At 38.0% G+C, this 13,736-nt stretch overlaps 1 protein-coding gene across 4 annotated transcripts in view; it reads left to right on the forward strand.

Annotated features, from left to right (window-relative positions):
* LOC150100148 (putative polypeptide N-acetylgalactosaminyltransferase 9) overlaps nt 1-13,736 on the forward strand; it is a 187,151-nt gene that overhangs the window by 169,835 nt on the left and 3,580 nt on the right. For all 4 annotated transcript variants that reach the window (XM_090402384.1, XM_090402386.1, XM_090402385.1 and 1 more), the window contains one exon: nt 804-929. In XM_090402384.1, coding sequence (XP_090258510.1) covers nt 804-929 — 126 coding nt within the window. The remainder of the gene's footprint in view (nt 1-803; nt 930-13,736) is intronic.

Consider the following 13,736-nt stretch of genomic DNA (forward strand, 5'->3'; position numbering starts at 1 on the left):
TGCCACCTCAACAGTTTATCTTCATTTAGTATTACATTTTGGTCAGATATTTCTGTGGTCCTGATTTCTGTAGCAAAACACTTTTTTTTCACAAGGATAAGTTGCTAGCCCTTCACTCAATCCTCATCTATTTACCTAGGCTTGGGACCAGCGTCATGCAGCATAACCACATCATGGCTAGCTTAAAGTAATATCTATTAAGAGTCTTTTGTCCTGGCAGCTAAATCTGTTCTTGGTCTTTTTTTTTTAAGCTCCAATAAACTTATTTAGTAAAACTAGCTACTATTTATTATTAATTCACCATCAATAACAATTGCTATTAATTGGTTGGTTGGTCAGCCTGATTTGCTTAGTAGTTAATGTATCTACTCTCTAGCCAACAGTCTGTTAGTTCAAATCTTCATGGATATGGATTTTCTTAGTTGGGGGGATGAATTTCATCGGCTAGTATGACACTCTGTGTATTGAAGTGGCCTGAAAAAGTTCCATGTTTGGTCTAGCAAACAGTTTCCAGACCTCAAAGGCAAAAAAAAAAAAAAAAAAGGAAAAAAAAAAAAAAAAGAAAAAAAAAAAGAAAAAAAAAATCCTTAGCCCATGCACAATACTAATGTATTATAGGATTATAACTTTTTTGCAAATGGGAGTCACATAAAAAAATGATGTAACATAATTTGAAGATGCTATTTGCTTATTAATATTAATAAATAATGCTTATTTTAATTTTGTGCTATTCTTAATACATTCAAGTCCAATGATGAATGCTCTATAAATTGCAATCACAATTTAAATTATTTAATTTCCAGTTTTGGATGCTCAGTAAGAAGGGAGAATTAAGACATGATAATAACTGTTTAACTTGTATCGGAAAAGATGTTGTTATTTATCCATGCAGTGGGTCAGAAAGTAGTATTTGGATTTATAATTCAAAGGTAAATATTATTATAATTATTTGATATAATTTTCATTTTTGCAAATTATAACAATATATACTTTGTTATAATTTATCGACAGGGTTTTCCATGCCAACCCCCACCACCACCACTGTATGTGAGAGAAAATGTGAAGTAAGGTCTAAATCACAACAAATAATGGACTGCACTTCTTCTTCTTCTGCAGCTTTTCCCCCTTAAGTAGGGTCGCTGTTTGTGGCGAGTCTCCTCCACAACTTCTTGTCTTGGGCTGTAGCCACATCCAATTTTTTCATCCTCAAGTCCTCCTCCACCATCTCTTCTTTGGCCGTCTGCACTTCCTCTTCCCCTGCACATCCATCTGCATGACCTTTCTTCCCACATACTCTTCCTCATCACATGACCAAACCACCTCAACCTTGCCTCCTGTATCTTTGCTCCTAAGTTCGTAACTTTCACCATTCCCCTTACATAGTCATTTCTCAGATGATCCTTTCTGGTCACACTGCACATCCAACTAAGCATTCTCATCTCTGCTTCCTCCATCCTGCTGATGTTATTTTTCCTCAGGGCCACAGTTTCCAAAGCATACATCATAGTTGGTCCTACCACTGTCCTGTAAATTTTGCCTTTTAGATTGATCAGCACCCTCTTATCACATAGCACTCCAGCCATCTCTCTCCAGTTCCTCCATCCTACTTCCTTCTCAGCCTCACCATCCTCTTTCATTGCTGAACCTAAGTATCTAAAGTCGCTGACCTTCCTGATGACATTTCCTTCCAGCTCCAGATCTGTCTCCTGGCTGCCATCCACTTTGCAACACATATACTTGGTCTTACTTCTGCTCAGTCTCATACCTCTCTCTTCCAGTACTTTCCTCCAACTTTCCAGTTTGGCTGCCACTTCTCTTGATTCTGCACACAGCACGATGTCATCTGCATACAGCATAGTCCAAGGTGCATCTTCTCTTACTTCCTTCGTCACCACCTCCATCACAATATTAAACAGGAATGGACTTGATGCAAGCCAACTGTCAATGGAAAACTTTCTGTCACTCCCAGGCATGTTCGAACACTTGTCTTCACATTTCTGTACATCTCCTGCACCAACCTGACACATTTCTCCAGTACCTTCTTCTTCCTCAGACACCTCCAGACTTCTTGTCTTGGCACTCTATCATACGCTTTTTCTAGATCAATAAATACCAAATGTAGCTCCCGTTGCTTCTCTTGAAACTTTTCCATCATCTGTCATACCCCAAAGATAGAATCTGTGGCTGATCGACCAGGCAGCATGAAGCCAAATTACTCCTTTGCAATTTCCACCTCCTTCCTCAGTCTTCCATCAAGAACCCTTTCTAGGATTTTCATTGTGTGGGACATCAACTTTATTCCTCTGTAATTCTTACAGTCTTGTGCATCCCCTTCACCCTTGTAGATGGGGACAAGAGTGCTTTCCCTCCATTCCTTGGGTATATTTTCCTGTTGACAAACTTTTATTAACAGGTTCCACAGCAGGTCAATTCCCTCTTCCCCCAGAGCCTTCCATGCCTCCACTGGAATCCTGTCTGGCCCCACCGATTTTTCCATTCTTCATCCTCTTCATGGCCTCCTTCACTTCCACTGTACTGATATTCTGCACCATCCCCCTCAGAAGGCTGCCCATCTTCTCTGTGATTCCTTGCATTTTCCTCATTCAAAAGTCCCTCAAAGTATATTCTCCATCTCTTTCTTATGTCCACATCCCTCCATAATATTCTTCCTTCAGCATCTTTGATCTGCCTCACATGTATGATGTCCTTTGAAGCCTTATTTCTACATTTTGCCAATCGATAAATCTTTCTCTGTCCTTACTTTGTTTCTAATTAATCATAAAGGTCTTGATATGGCATGGCCTTCGCCTGTGCAACAACTCTCTTGGCTTCTTGCTTTTTCTCTCTATCCTCTTCCACTTCTGCTTTGCCTTCCTCTTAGCCGTTACTGCTTCTTGTACATCATTATTCCACCACCAACCCTCCTTCTGCTCTGTAATGTTTCAGGATGTTTCACCAAGCACCTCAATTGCACAGCTTAGAATTATTTTTGAATTATGTCTCTACCAGTCTTGTACACTTTCTAGTCCATCCAAAAAACACCATATCCCTAAAACGGCTCCTCACACTCTCTTCTTTTAAGTGAAACCACTTAATTTTCTTCCTCCCATGGCTTCCAAAGGTTCTTATCTTCGACTTTATTTCAAAGCCTGCACACAGCAGCCGTTATTGCTGTGCCACTTGATCTGTTGGGATTACTTTACAATTTGTTATTGCCTTAAGATGTTTACTTCTAGTCAAAATGTAGTCAATCCGAGAACTATTGTTATATGTTATCAAATGCTCTTCCCTCTTACAGAAGGAGGAGTTCACAATTGCCAGATCAAACGCTACTGCAAAGTCCAAAATCCTCTCTCCTTCCTGGTTCATCACTTCCACTCCATGGCCACCATGCACCCTTTCACAGTCCCTATTCCGTCTCCCTGTGTGTCCGTTCAAGTCTCCTCTGACAATCACCATCTCGTTTTCTTCCAGTTCCTCATTTCTTCATCTAGCACATTCCAGAATTCATCTTGCTCTTCTGCTCTACAGCCAACTTGTGGGGCATATATGCATAAGATGACCAGTTGCTCCTCCAAGACCCAGTTTCATTCGCATGATCCTGTCATTCCTCCTACCCATTTCCAGTACTTCGCCCTTCATTCTGCCACACACCACAATTCCAACACCATTTCTTCCCTCTTTATTCGCTCCAGAGTAGAACAATTTATACCCATCTCCTAGTTCCTTCGCCTTTTCTCCTTTCCACCTTCTCTCCAGCACGCATAAAATGTCCAACTTCCTCTTCCTCATCATGTCTGCCACCTCTCTTCCCCTTCCAGTCATGCTTCTAACATTCAACATTCCCAACATTCCCTCCACTTGCTGGGCTCGCTTCTTTAACTTCAACTGCCCTTGATGCTGGCTGCTCGTCGCTTAAGGGGTATGCCCTAGCCCTTGTATCACTTTCTTTTCGACTCATTTAATCATATCTAGAGCTGGCAGTGACGTTTTATGACCGGATGCCCTTCCTGACACCAACCCTCGCCATTTATCTGGGCTTGGGACGGGCACCTATTGGGGCTAGCTTGTCCCCTTCGGTGGCTGCAATAGGCAAAATGACATAGCAAGATAGGAAAGATTCACCCCTAGCCCTCAAATACTCTAATAGCATTAAGGATAAGGAGCAAGAAGAGAAGAAAGGTAGAGGACCAGTCTACAGATAATATAACAGATGTATATACCACGGCGCTTGGCCGCACGAAGGAAGACTTGGTTTCGAGTCTAGTCGGCGACTAGAGGAAATTTTTCTAAGCCTTTTTTCGACCGGTTCCTGAGTTAGTCGATCTCTGGCACGGGCAAGCGGGTTTTTCGTCCTGTAAACTCAAGAAAATCGACCGTAGAACCCACATTATTTCAGACATTAAATGTATTGTGTTAGGGACCACGAGATGGCGGCACATTTGAGCCGTCTCTCTTCACTGAGTACCGCTTAATTAGTGATAGCCTTGGGCCATCTATCTCTGATTGGTACCAGTGGAGATTGAACTGCCCACTCAGTCTCCAAAAGTTAGATAGGGCTAAATGGCCTCGCCTACTCCCCGTATACGGGAATAAAAAGGCGTTAGCTGATGTCATTTGTATTAAACACATATTTTAAGATTAAAATAACATTTCTTTTCAGAATTTGAAACCTTATTTTCCATACTCATAATGCTTTTAATGGTGAGTTGTAAGCATAAATCCTTCAGACACAGTTTTTGTGAAACATTTAGAGCTAGTCATTTTTTGCAAGCTTTAACTGCTTGTACCCAGATGGGTAACATTTAAACTCAGATAGAATAAGGATTTTACATTGGTTATCTTAAAAGTAATTTCACTAATTTAATACTCTTGTTTCACCCCAAAACTATGTGGGTGGTCTGAAACGTTCTCAGCCTCGACTATAGATGGTAGCACTCTCAACACGATTTTTTTTTTCTAAGCTGGTATATCTGTTATATAAGTATCCATGTGAAATTGCAAGTCATTTGATCAAGTAGTTTGTTTTATACAGCTGTCTGAAGCAAAAGTGTTGCTGCATCCCTTGAAATGGATAAAATTGAGTATTGTGTGGTTATAAAATTCTTTGTAAAAGAAGGTTTAATGGCAAAATAAATTCATTTGAAGTTCATAAAAGTTTATGGGCACTCTTCTCCTTCGTTTTCAACAATTAAGAAATGGACTGCCGAGTTTAAACATGCCATACCAGTCTTGAAGCTGATCCACGTGAAGGACTTCTTCCAAAAAGTGTAACAACACCAGAAATCATAGATCAAGTGCACAATATGTATTGGATGACCGGAGAGTCAAAATATGTGAAATTGCTGAGACTATAGGCATTTCAAAAGAATGTGTAGGATATATTTTGCATGAAGAATTGCAAATGAAAAAGCTTTGCGCAAGATGGGTGTCGGTTCATTTTTGATCTGCTGTGAGCAAGTGCTCACACCAGATCAAAAATGAACTCGCATGAAAATCTCTGAACAGTGCTTGGAGCATTTTAACAAGAATAAAACTGATTTTGTGCATCGATTTATTACTATGGATGAGACTTGGATTCACCATTATGCACCAGAATCCAAACAGCAGCCAAAATAGTGGTTAGAAGCCGGTTGTTCAACGCCAAAGAAGACAAAGTCGGTTCCATCAGCAGGAAAGGTCATTACATTGGTGTTTTGGGATGGTAAAGGAATTTTGTTTATTAATCATCTTGAAAAGGATAAAACAATAACCGGGGAATATTATTCTAATCTTTTAACCAGACTAGATGAAAAAAAATCGTGAGAAAAGACACGGTTTGCAGAAGAAAAAAAATCATCTTTCATCAGGACAATTCACCTGTCCACAAAGGTGTTTTTTTTGGCAATGGGAAAATTAAGGGATCTGCACTATGAATTGTTGGAACATCCACCCTATTCCCCAGATTTGGCTCCCTCTGACTTCTCTCTCTTCCCAAAACTAAAACTCTTCCTCGCTGGTCAGCATTTTTCTTTAAATCAAGAGGTGATTGCAGCTGTAGAGGGGCAGGGGATATTCTTCAGATCTTACTGAGAACCACTTCAGGGACAGGATAATGGTGCTGGAGCATCACTGGTGGAATAAATGTATTAATCTTAAGGGAGATTATGTTGAAAAATTAAAATAATTTTGAAATTATAACTTCGTTTTTTTATTGTTAGGCCGAGAACTTTTAAGACCACCCTCATATATACTCACTACCTCTAACAGCAAACTACTCCACTCACTCACTGCTGAGAGAAACCTAGCTCTTACCCCCTTTCTTGATAGTGAACAAACGTAACTTCCATAGATGCCCCCGTGTTTGCTCCCCCACCTGTCATGTAACAAAAAATTTCATCAGATACCCTATCATTTGGAAGTTTATAGAATCTAAATCCCATCATCTCAATATAATCTTTGCACCCTTTCCACAGCCTTTTTATCCCCTTGAAACCAAGGAGACCAAATCTGCACAATAATCCTGGTGCATTCTTAACAAGACCTTATGATGAGGTAAGATGACTTCCTTATTCTTACATGTCAAGGTTTGCTTCAACATTGCAGTTATCCTCTGAGTATTTGCAACTTTTGCCATGTGATCTTTGAACTTAAAATTCCTATCCAAGATCCCTAGCCTCATCAGTTTCTTGTAGCATAATCCTGCTAATATAATATGACACTGGAAATCTCATTATGTCAAAATGCATAACTTTACACTTACTAACATTAAACCGACAGCAATTATCGTTTGCCCAAATTTCCAGCCTATTCAGATCATTTTATAAGTGTTGGATATCAGTAGCATCCCTGATTTGTCCTGCATATCTTTGCATCATCAGCAAACAATTGCACATCTCCTGTTAGACCCTTCCTAATGTCATTAATGTATAGATTGAACAACAATGGCCCAAGGATTGAACCCTGAGGCACACCACTGGTCACCTTAAATCTGGCAGATTCACATCCACCATATACCATTTTTTGATATCTGTCTGTTTGATATCCACTGATCCAAGTCAAGAGTTTATATTCCAATCCCATATTTTCCAGTTTATGCAACAGCCTTTCATGTGGTATCGTATCAGATGCCTTAGCAAAATCCAACATTATCATAGTGTAACCATTCCCTTTATCCAACTTGGCCATAACATTGGTATAAAATATGAGCAGCTTGCTAAAACATGACCTACCTTTAGTAAACCCATGCTGCTCCTTGCAGAGTATAGCTTGTTTGTCTACCCATTTCTGTATGTGAGTTCTTACTAACTTCTCTAAAATCTTCACTACCACACCAGAGATACTGATAGGTTGGTAGTTAGATACACCAGTTTTTGCACCACCCTTGTATAATGGAACTATCATACATTCCTTAGTGAGACTCAAGTTATACAAACATGTGAAAGGCCTAGCCAATTCGGTTGAACATTCCTTCAGCAAATGTGCTGATATTCCATCTGTCCCTATCGACAAATTCTTATCCAGTTTATGCAACCTTAAGAGTTAGAGGTGCAGTTCATGAACTGCACCTCTAACTCTTCATCCAATGTAGCTGAGGCACTGTGCACCATGTACATACACCAAGTTGAAATATCTTAGTAAACTGAACACCCATTAATTGAACAATCTCATTATCTTCCGACACTAGAGTACAGTCTACATTCAGTAAAGTTATTCTTCCACATTCATTCTTACTTTTGCTTGCAGCATAACAATAAAATTCTTTTGGATTGCCTTGGGCCTGCATAGCCAATTTCTTTTCATACTTCAATTAGCTTTCCACACAATACTCATTACTTTTCTGGCCTGTGCTTTATATATTTCATAACTCCTCTCACTCTTATTCTCATGATATTCCTTTTCCATCATCTTCTTCTTCATCTCTTGCTTAAGGTTGCATATCCATTTCACTTCCAACCTATTCATTCTTTGAACACTAGGCATACATTCAGATACAGCCTCATTTCAGCTATTTTTTCAAAGATTCCCATGCATTGCTGACATTTTTCTCATTCAGTAACTGATACTATGGGACCAAAGATGGTATTCTCCTAAATTGATCATAATTTCCAGCTTGGTAGTTCAGCATGTAACCTATTCTAATAGGAACATCAATATAATCAGTTACAGTTACTTCCCAAGAAAGCATGTCATGATCACTGTCACCAACTGGTAGTAAGATTGTTATATTCTTGCTACCAGAGATCCCTTTTGATGCTATGAACAAATCAAACTCTTTGACCTTGAGTCTTCTTTCACATGCTGCTTGAGAAAGTTGGCTTGCAACTATTCAATAAATTCCTCTTCATTCTTATGAGACTTCCCTTCTACCCAATCAGTGTTTGGATAATTAAAGTCATCCATAATGACACTCATTTAGTATCCATAAGGATAATTGGCAATAGCAATACATTTCTATGTCTTCTGCAACCGAGCCATGAGCTCTGTAGCAACATCCCACCATATATTTCATTCTATTAGCCTGCACTTCATACCAGATAGTCTCAAACTCACTGTTACATGGGAATTTTTTTCTTGCATTTCTACTCCAAATGGACTTAAGTCGTCTGATATCATTAGTAGTATTCCCCTCCTCTCCTATCATTCCTAAAAATAGTATACCCATTACACTCAATCCCAGTTACCATATTTGATTCTGATGATCAGGTTTTACTAATGCCAACAATCTTAGACCACATCATATTCATTTACTAAAAAAACTCTTGTGGTCCTGCTGTCATCTCTCTAACAGTTCTCAAACATTGTGCTCCATGCTAACACCTGTCCTGCATTGTCTCTATAATCTATTATACATAGCTAGAACTTATCCCAATGTGTGGAAACAATCACATATTAAGCCTTTGCCAAAAAAAGGAGATACAAGTCTACCACCCAACTATCATCATTACCTCAATCCTCTCCAAAATAATGGAGAAAGTCATCAACAGCCAACTTCTCCACTACCTAGAAGCCCATCAATAATAAGCAACTACAGTATGGATTCTGCCATTCAATATCTTTTGTTAAAAGTTCAATGGAGTGAAACAGCAGTAGGAAAGGATGAAAACTAGTATTTAATTCTTCTAATATTTCATCTCTTTTACAGAGACATCAGGGAGTACAAAATGAGATTTGTAACACAAAGGCAGTACAAATCTAACTGAAATGTGGATGAAAGACTAGAGTCCTAACTAGGTGGCCGTCCTTTATGGACACCTGTCAGCAGCCTAGGATGTAAACTAGGATCTCAAAGTATTAGCGTTTCCCATATTTTGGGAAGTTTAATGCAACTTTATTTATTCAAATTAAGCTCATTTTTAAGAGCAGCAGCAGCAGATTGATTCTAAAAAGTCTTTCTCTTCTAAATTTACTGTGATGGTCTTTTTCCAATTGATTCTGTGAGCATATCCAAAAACATGGTTTGCAAGGCAAGATTGACCATGGTTGTGACTGCAGATGTATTTTGTATGTTCTTCCATGTGAATAATAGCTGATCTTCCTGTGTGTTCATAGTAGGCCAACTTGCAGGAACAAGGAACTCTATATACACCTGGAACTGAGAAGGGAAGAAGTTTGTCATTAGTGGAGCAGATAAGGATAGCTAGTTTTAAGTGGGCTTGAAAGTGGTGCAAAGTTTATATTTCTTTAAGATTCTGGATATTTCTTCTGGTGTGCCTCAGACACAGGGGATGGTGATCTTTCTGAAGAGAATGTTGTGGATTGGGGGGGGGGGGAAGGAAGGATTGATTATTTTTTTAATACTATGGAAACTGTAGCCATTAGATAAAAGTGTAATATATATGATTGAGTTTTGTTGCAAGACAGCTCTCATTAGAATAAAGGTTATAGGTGCTATTGATTAGTGTTTATATGACATCATATTGTTGAGAGGGGGGGGGGAGGGACAGGCTAAGGGAAAGTTTGTGAATGTATCTGCCTCTGTGAGTGGGTTTCCTATATGCTGAAAAGGACAGGTTGCTATAAAGTAGGCAAGTGACCAAGATCTCTAGAAAGGCCAGACCATTATTAGTTTCCTTTTCCATTGTAAATTGTATTCTATGATGAAGACTGTTGAGGTGACAGAGAAAAGTGTCTAATATGTCTAGGCCATGAGACCAAATAGAAAACACATCACCTACATATCATAACCAGATAGAAGGTTTGAGAGGGGGCTAAGTCAAGAGCTTGTTTTTCAAAATCTTCCATAAAAAATTGGCAAGGAGAGGTGAGATCCTATAGAGATACCTTCATCTGTTTATAAATTTTGTTCTTCCAAGAGAAATAACTAGAATGGATAGCAAAATAAAAGAGATCAGTGATATCAAGAGAAGAAAACTTTTTTTTAAAGCAATAAGGTGTCATGTAAGGGAATGTTAGTGAGCTTTGACATCATCTCATTGTTCACTAACATTCCCTTATACAGGGAATTTGAAATAAGAAGTAATCACTATTTAGTTTTGAGTAGAATAAAAATGAATATCATATTGAAAATAATTTTAAGAATGCAAGTTGAGGGCTTTCAGATGTAAACTGTAGATCCAAATATATAAATATTATTCAAGGGGGGTAAAAAATGAAACATTTTTAAAACAAGAACCAAACTTTCGAGGCTCAATGGTAAAATCTGAAGAAACATCGAGTCAGTCAACATGGCATATGGTGGTGTTTTTGCAAAGATAGAAATATTGGAAGTTAGAGGCAGTCCTTGAAAAGAAGAAAGCACATGGAAAGTTGCTAGCAAGCAAGTCAGCAGGTGCCCTGACCAAATACAGAGGAAATTCTAAGAAAGCTACGTGTAAAAGTAAGTAAACAAACGTCACAGGAAGACTTTGGGTAAGAATAAAAAGATCACAAAGGTAGCAAAATGTTCTGGAACTAAAGCTAAGAATTGAAAGAAAGAATACTGTAAAAAGGAATCCGAGATGATGTAACAAAAAATTATGATAAAGATATGAATGCCTGGAATAATTACTTTGAAAATTTGTTAAGTGATAGTGACTGAACAATGGCAGAAAATGCTCAACAGAATGCATTCAGGAGTACATACAATTAAGGTAGAAAAGCCTTTTACTTTTATACCTTCAGCAAATATGGAGATAAATTTATATAAATGTTTAACAGTGGCTACACTGCACAACCCTTGTGGATACATATCAGGAATCTGTTTATGATTGATTATGACTAATAAAAGCACGTCCATAGTGCAATTGTAAGAATGACAGTATGTTGCACCCTTCGATTGGAAAAGGACTAAGTTCAATTCTCGTCATGACAAAAGGAACCTTTATATGAGTTTTTTCAATTGAAGGTGAGTTAGCCGATCTCATACAGGGGTAGCAGGGTTTTTTCTCTCTCCCAGAAACTTGTTTTTCATCCCGCATACAGACAAATCGGCCTTGAAGAAAGCATGCAATTTACAGACAAAAAACACTAGTGGTGGGCAGTAGATGGCATTGGTGTAGGTGGTGATGATGGTAATGGCAGTGTGCTGTAGTTGGTGGATTAAGTGGTGGAGACGGAGAAATGTAGAGTAGGTGTCCTCCCTCGATGAGTCTTTGGACTCCTTGGAGGTGTCATGTAATAATAATAATAATTTGATAAAATATTTCACAAACCTCAGAAGAGTTAATAATAATAATGACATATAATAATTTAATTATTATTAAATTATCATATAATTTTGACATATAATTATTATATGTAAAAAAAAAAATTCAGTTACAAAAGCATTTCCATGTGTTGATCAGTGCTATTAGCCTTATACTAAATCCCTGTGTACCTATGTGGAGATAGGTTGTATAATGTGTGACTTAGAAGTATTTCTGTTACATAAATATGTTTAAATCCATAAGGCTTTAAGGATTAAACTGTAATTTTAATAGCTTCCTGAAGTCTGTAATATACATACAGGGAGAGGTATCAATCAGTTTCTGTTTTGTCAATGCAGAAGTTATAATGATGATTTACAATTATTTGAACCACTTGTATTTTTTCTTATCCCCCAGTGAAAGATCAAGGATTTGGGTCTAGGTCATGAATTTTTGTCCCAAAAAAAAAAAAAAAAGTGAGTATTTTATATATGTGGTCCATCCTTGACTTATGACTACTAGTACTTATGATGGCCATCCCATTAACATGTTGACCGAATACTGCTTCACTTCTGCAACTCACAGACCTGGATGTTATTGCTGTCTTCAAGGCATATTACATAAGAAATACTTTTGCTCAGGCTATTGTGGCTACTGAAGGTGAAAAAACTCTCAGACTTTTGGAAGGAATACAATATCTTGCAGATGCAGCGACAGCAAAGTGAATGAATGGTGTCTGGAAGAAGCTGCCAAAAATTCAAGGATTCGACAAAATCGTACAGGAGATTGGTGAAAAAATAGTGCTGCTAGCTAAGGAGTTGGAGGTCAACAATGAAGAAGTAAAGTACTTGTTAGAAGCTGTGAAAAAGGACTTTCAAACAGACATTATAGAGCTAGAAGCACAGAAAGCTACAGGAGATGAAACAGAGATAAAAGAAAGCTGAACAGAGAGAGAGAGAACAAGAAGAAACCAAATCTCAAACTTGTAGTGAAAAAATTGGTAGATGAATTTGCTTCTGTTAATAAGAAATTGGTTGTTTGAGAAAATAGATCTCAATATGTTGATATTTAGCAAAGCAGAAGAATTATGCAAGCTGCAATTGCTACAGAGAAATTTATGAAGGAAAGGAAACCTATGCAAGACTAAGCTGTTCAATAATGCACAAATTTTTAAACAGGACCACTTCTGCTGTCACTTTACTCCTGAAGACAACTTTAGATCTTTCACATGTTATAAATCTGGTGATTCATCCTCATAACTCATTGTTGCAGTTCCTGAATTTGAAGTATTTGTTATCGATTACCTAGCGTCTTCTGATGAACTGTCCAATTAATAACGTAGCAGCTTTGAAGTTACTCTTGCTCCAAGTGTTTCCATCTGATCATTTTACTAGTAAGTGCACAGATATATGTACAGTGTTTCATTATTTATTACCCAGTATTGTTTAGAGTAATTTAACAGAAGGCAATGGCAAACTACATCTGTATATATTTTGCCAAGAAACAGAGGCTTAAGTTATTGATGCCAGAAGATGGGACACCCATGTTGGGAAGCATCAAAAAAAGCGACTGGAGAAGAAAAGGTTTTTTTTTCCCATCCGGAAACTTGGGTTTTTCATCCACCAGAACAGGCAAACTGGTCCCGTGAACACACACCTACAGATATAGGACACACCTGGAGGCATAGAGGCTAACCACCTTATCCTCAACTTACAGTTGTGAAGTCCAAGAATACTCGGAAAGGTCATGGGTACTTAAGTGCCTGTTAGGACCACTGATAGGATAGATAGAGTTAATTTTAGAAGGTGCCTCTGCTTGTATGATTTATAAGAAATAGGAACTTGGAATGTAAGAAGTATGTATCAATGTCTCCTCCTCCATCTCATCTACTTCTGTCATTTGGAACAGTCTTCCTCAAAAATTATAATCCTCAGCTGTTCAAGCAAAATGTGAAAAGATTCCTCCTTTCTTCTATTCCTCTTGCTCACACATTTTGGCGATTCGCATGTGGATCATATATTAAAAAAAAATTAAGGGAAAACTGGAATTAGTTGAGAAAAATTCAAGATTTCAGGTTAGTAAATTTAAGATGGATAGGAATGGGTCACTTTGATAATGATGATTTCAATG

Source organism: Typopeltis vanoorti, chromosome 13 (genome assembly GCF_054136105.1).
Source record: "Typopeltis vanoorti isolate ZY-2024b chromosome 13, IOZ_Tvanoo_1.0, whole genome shotgun sequence".
Classification (NCBI taxonomy): domain Eukaryota; kingdom Metazoa; phylum Arthropoda; class Arachnida; order Uropygi; family Thelyphonidae; genus Typopeltis; species Typopeltis vanoorti.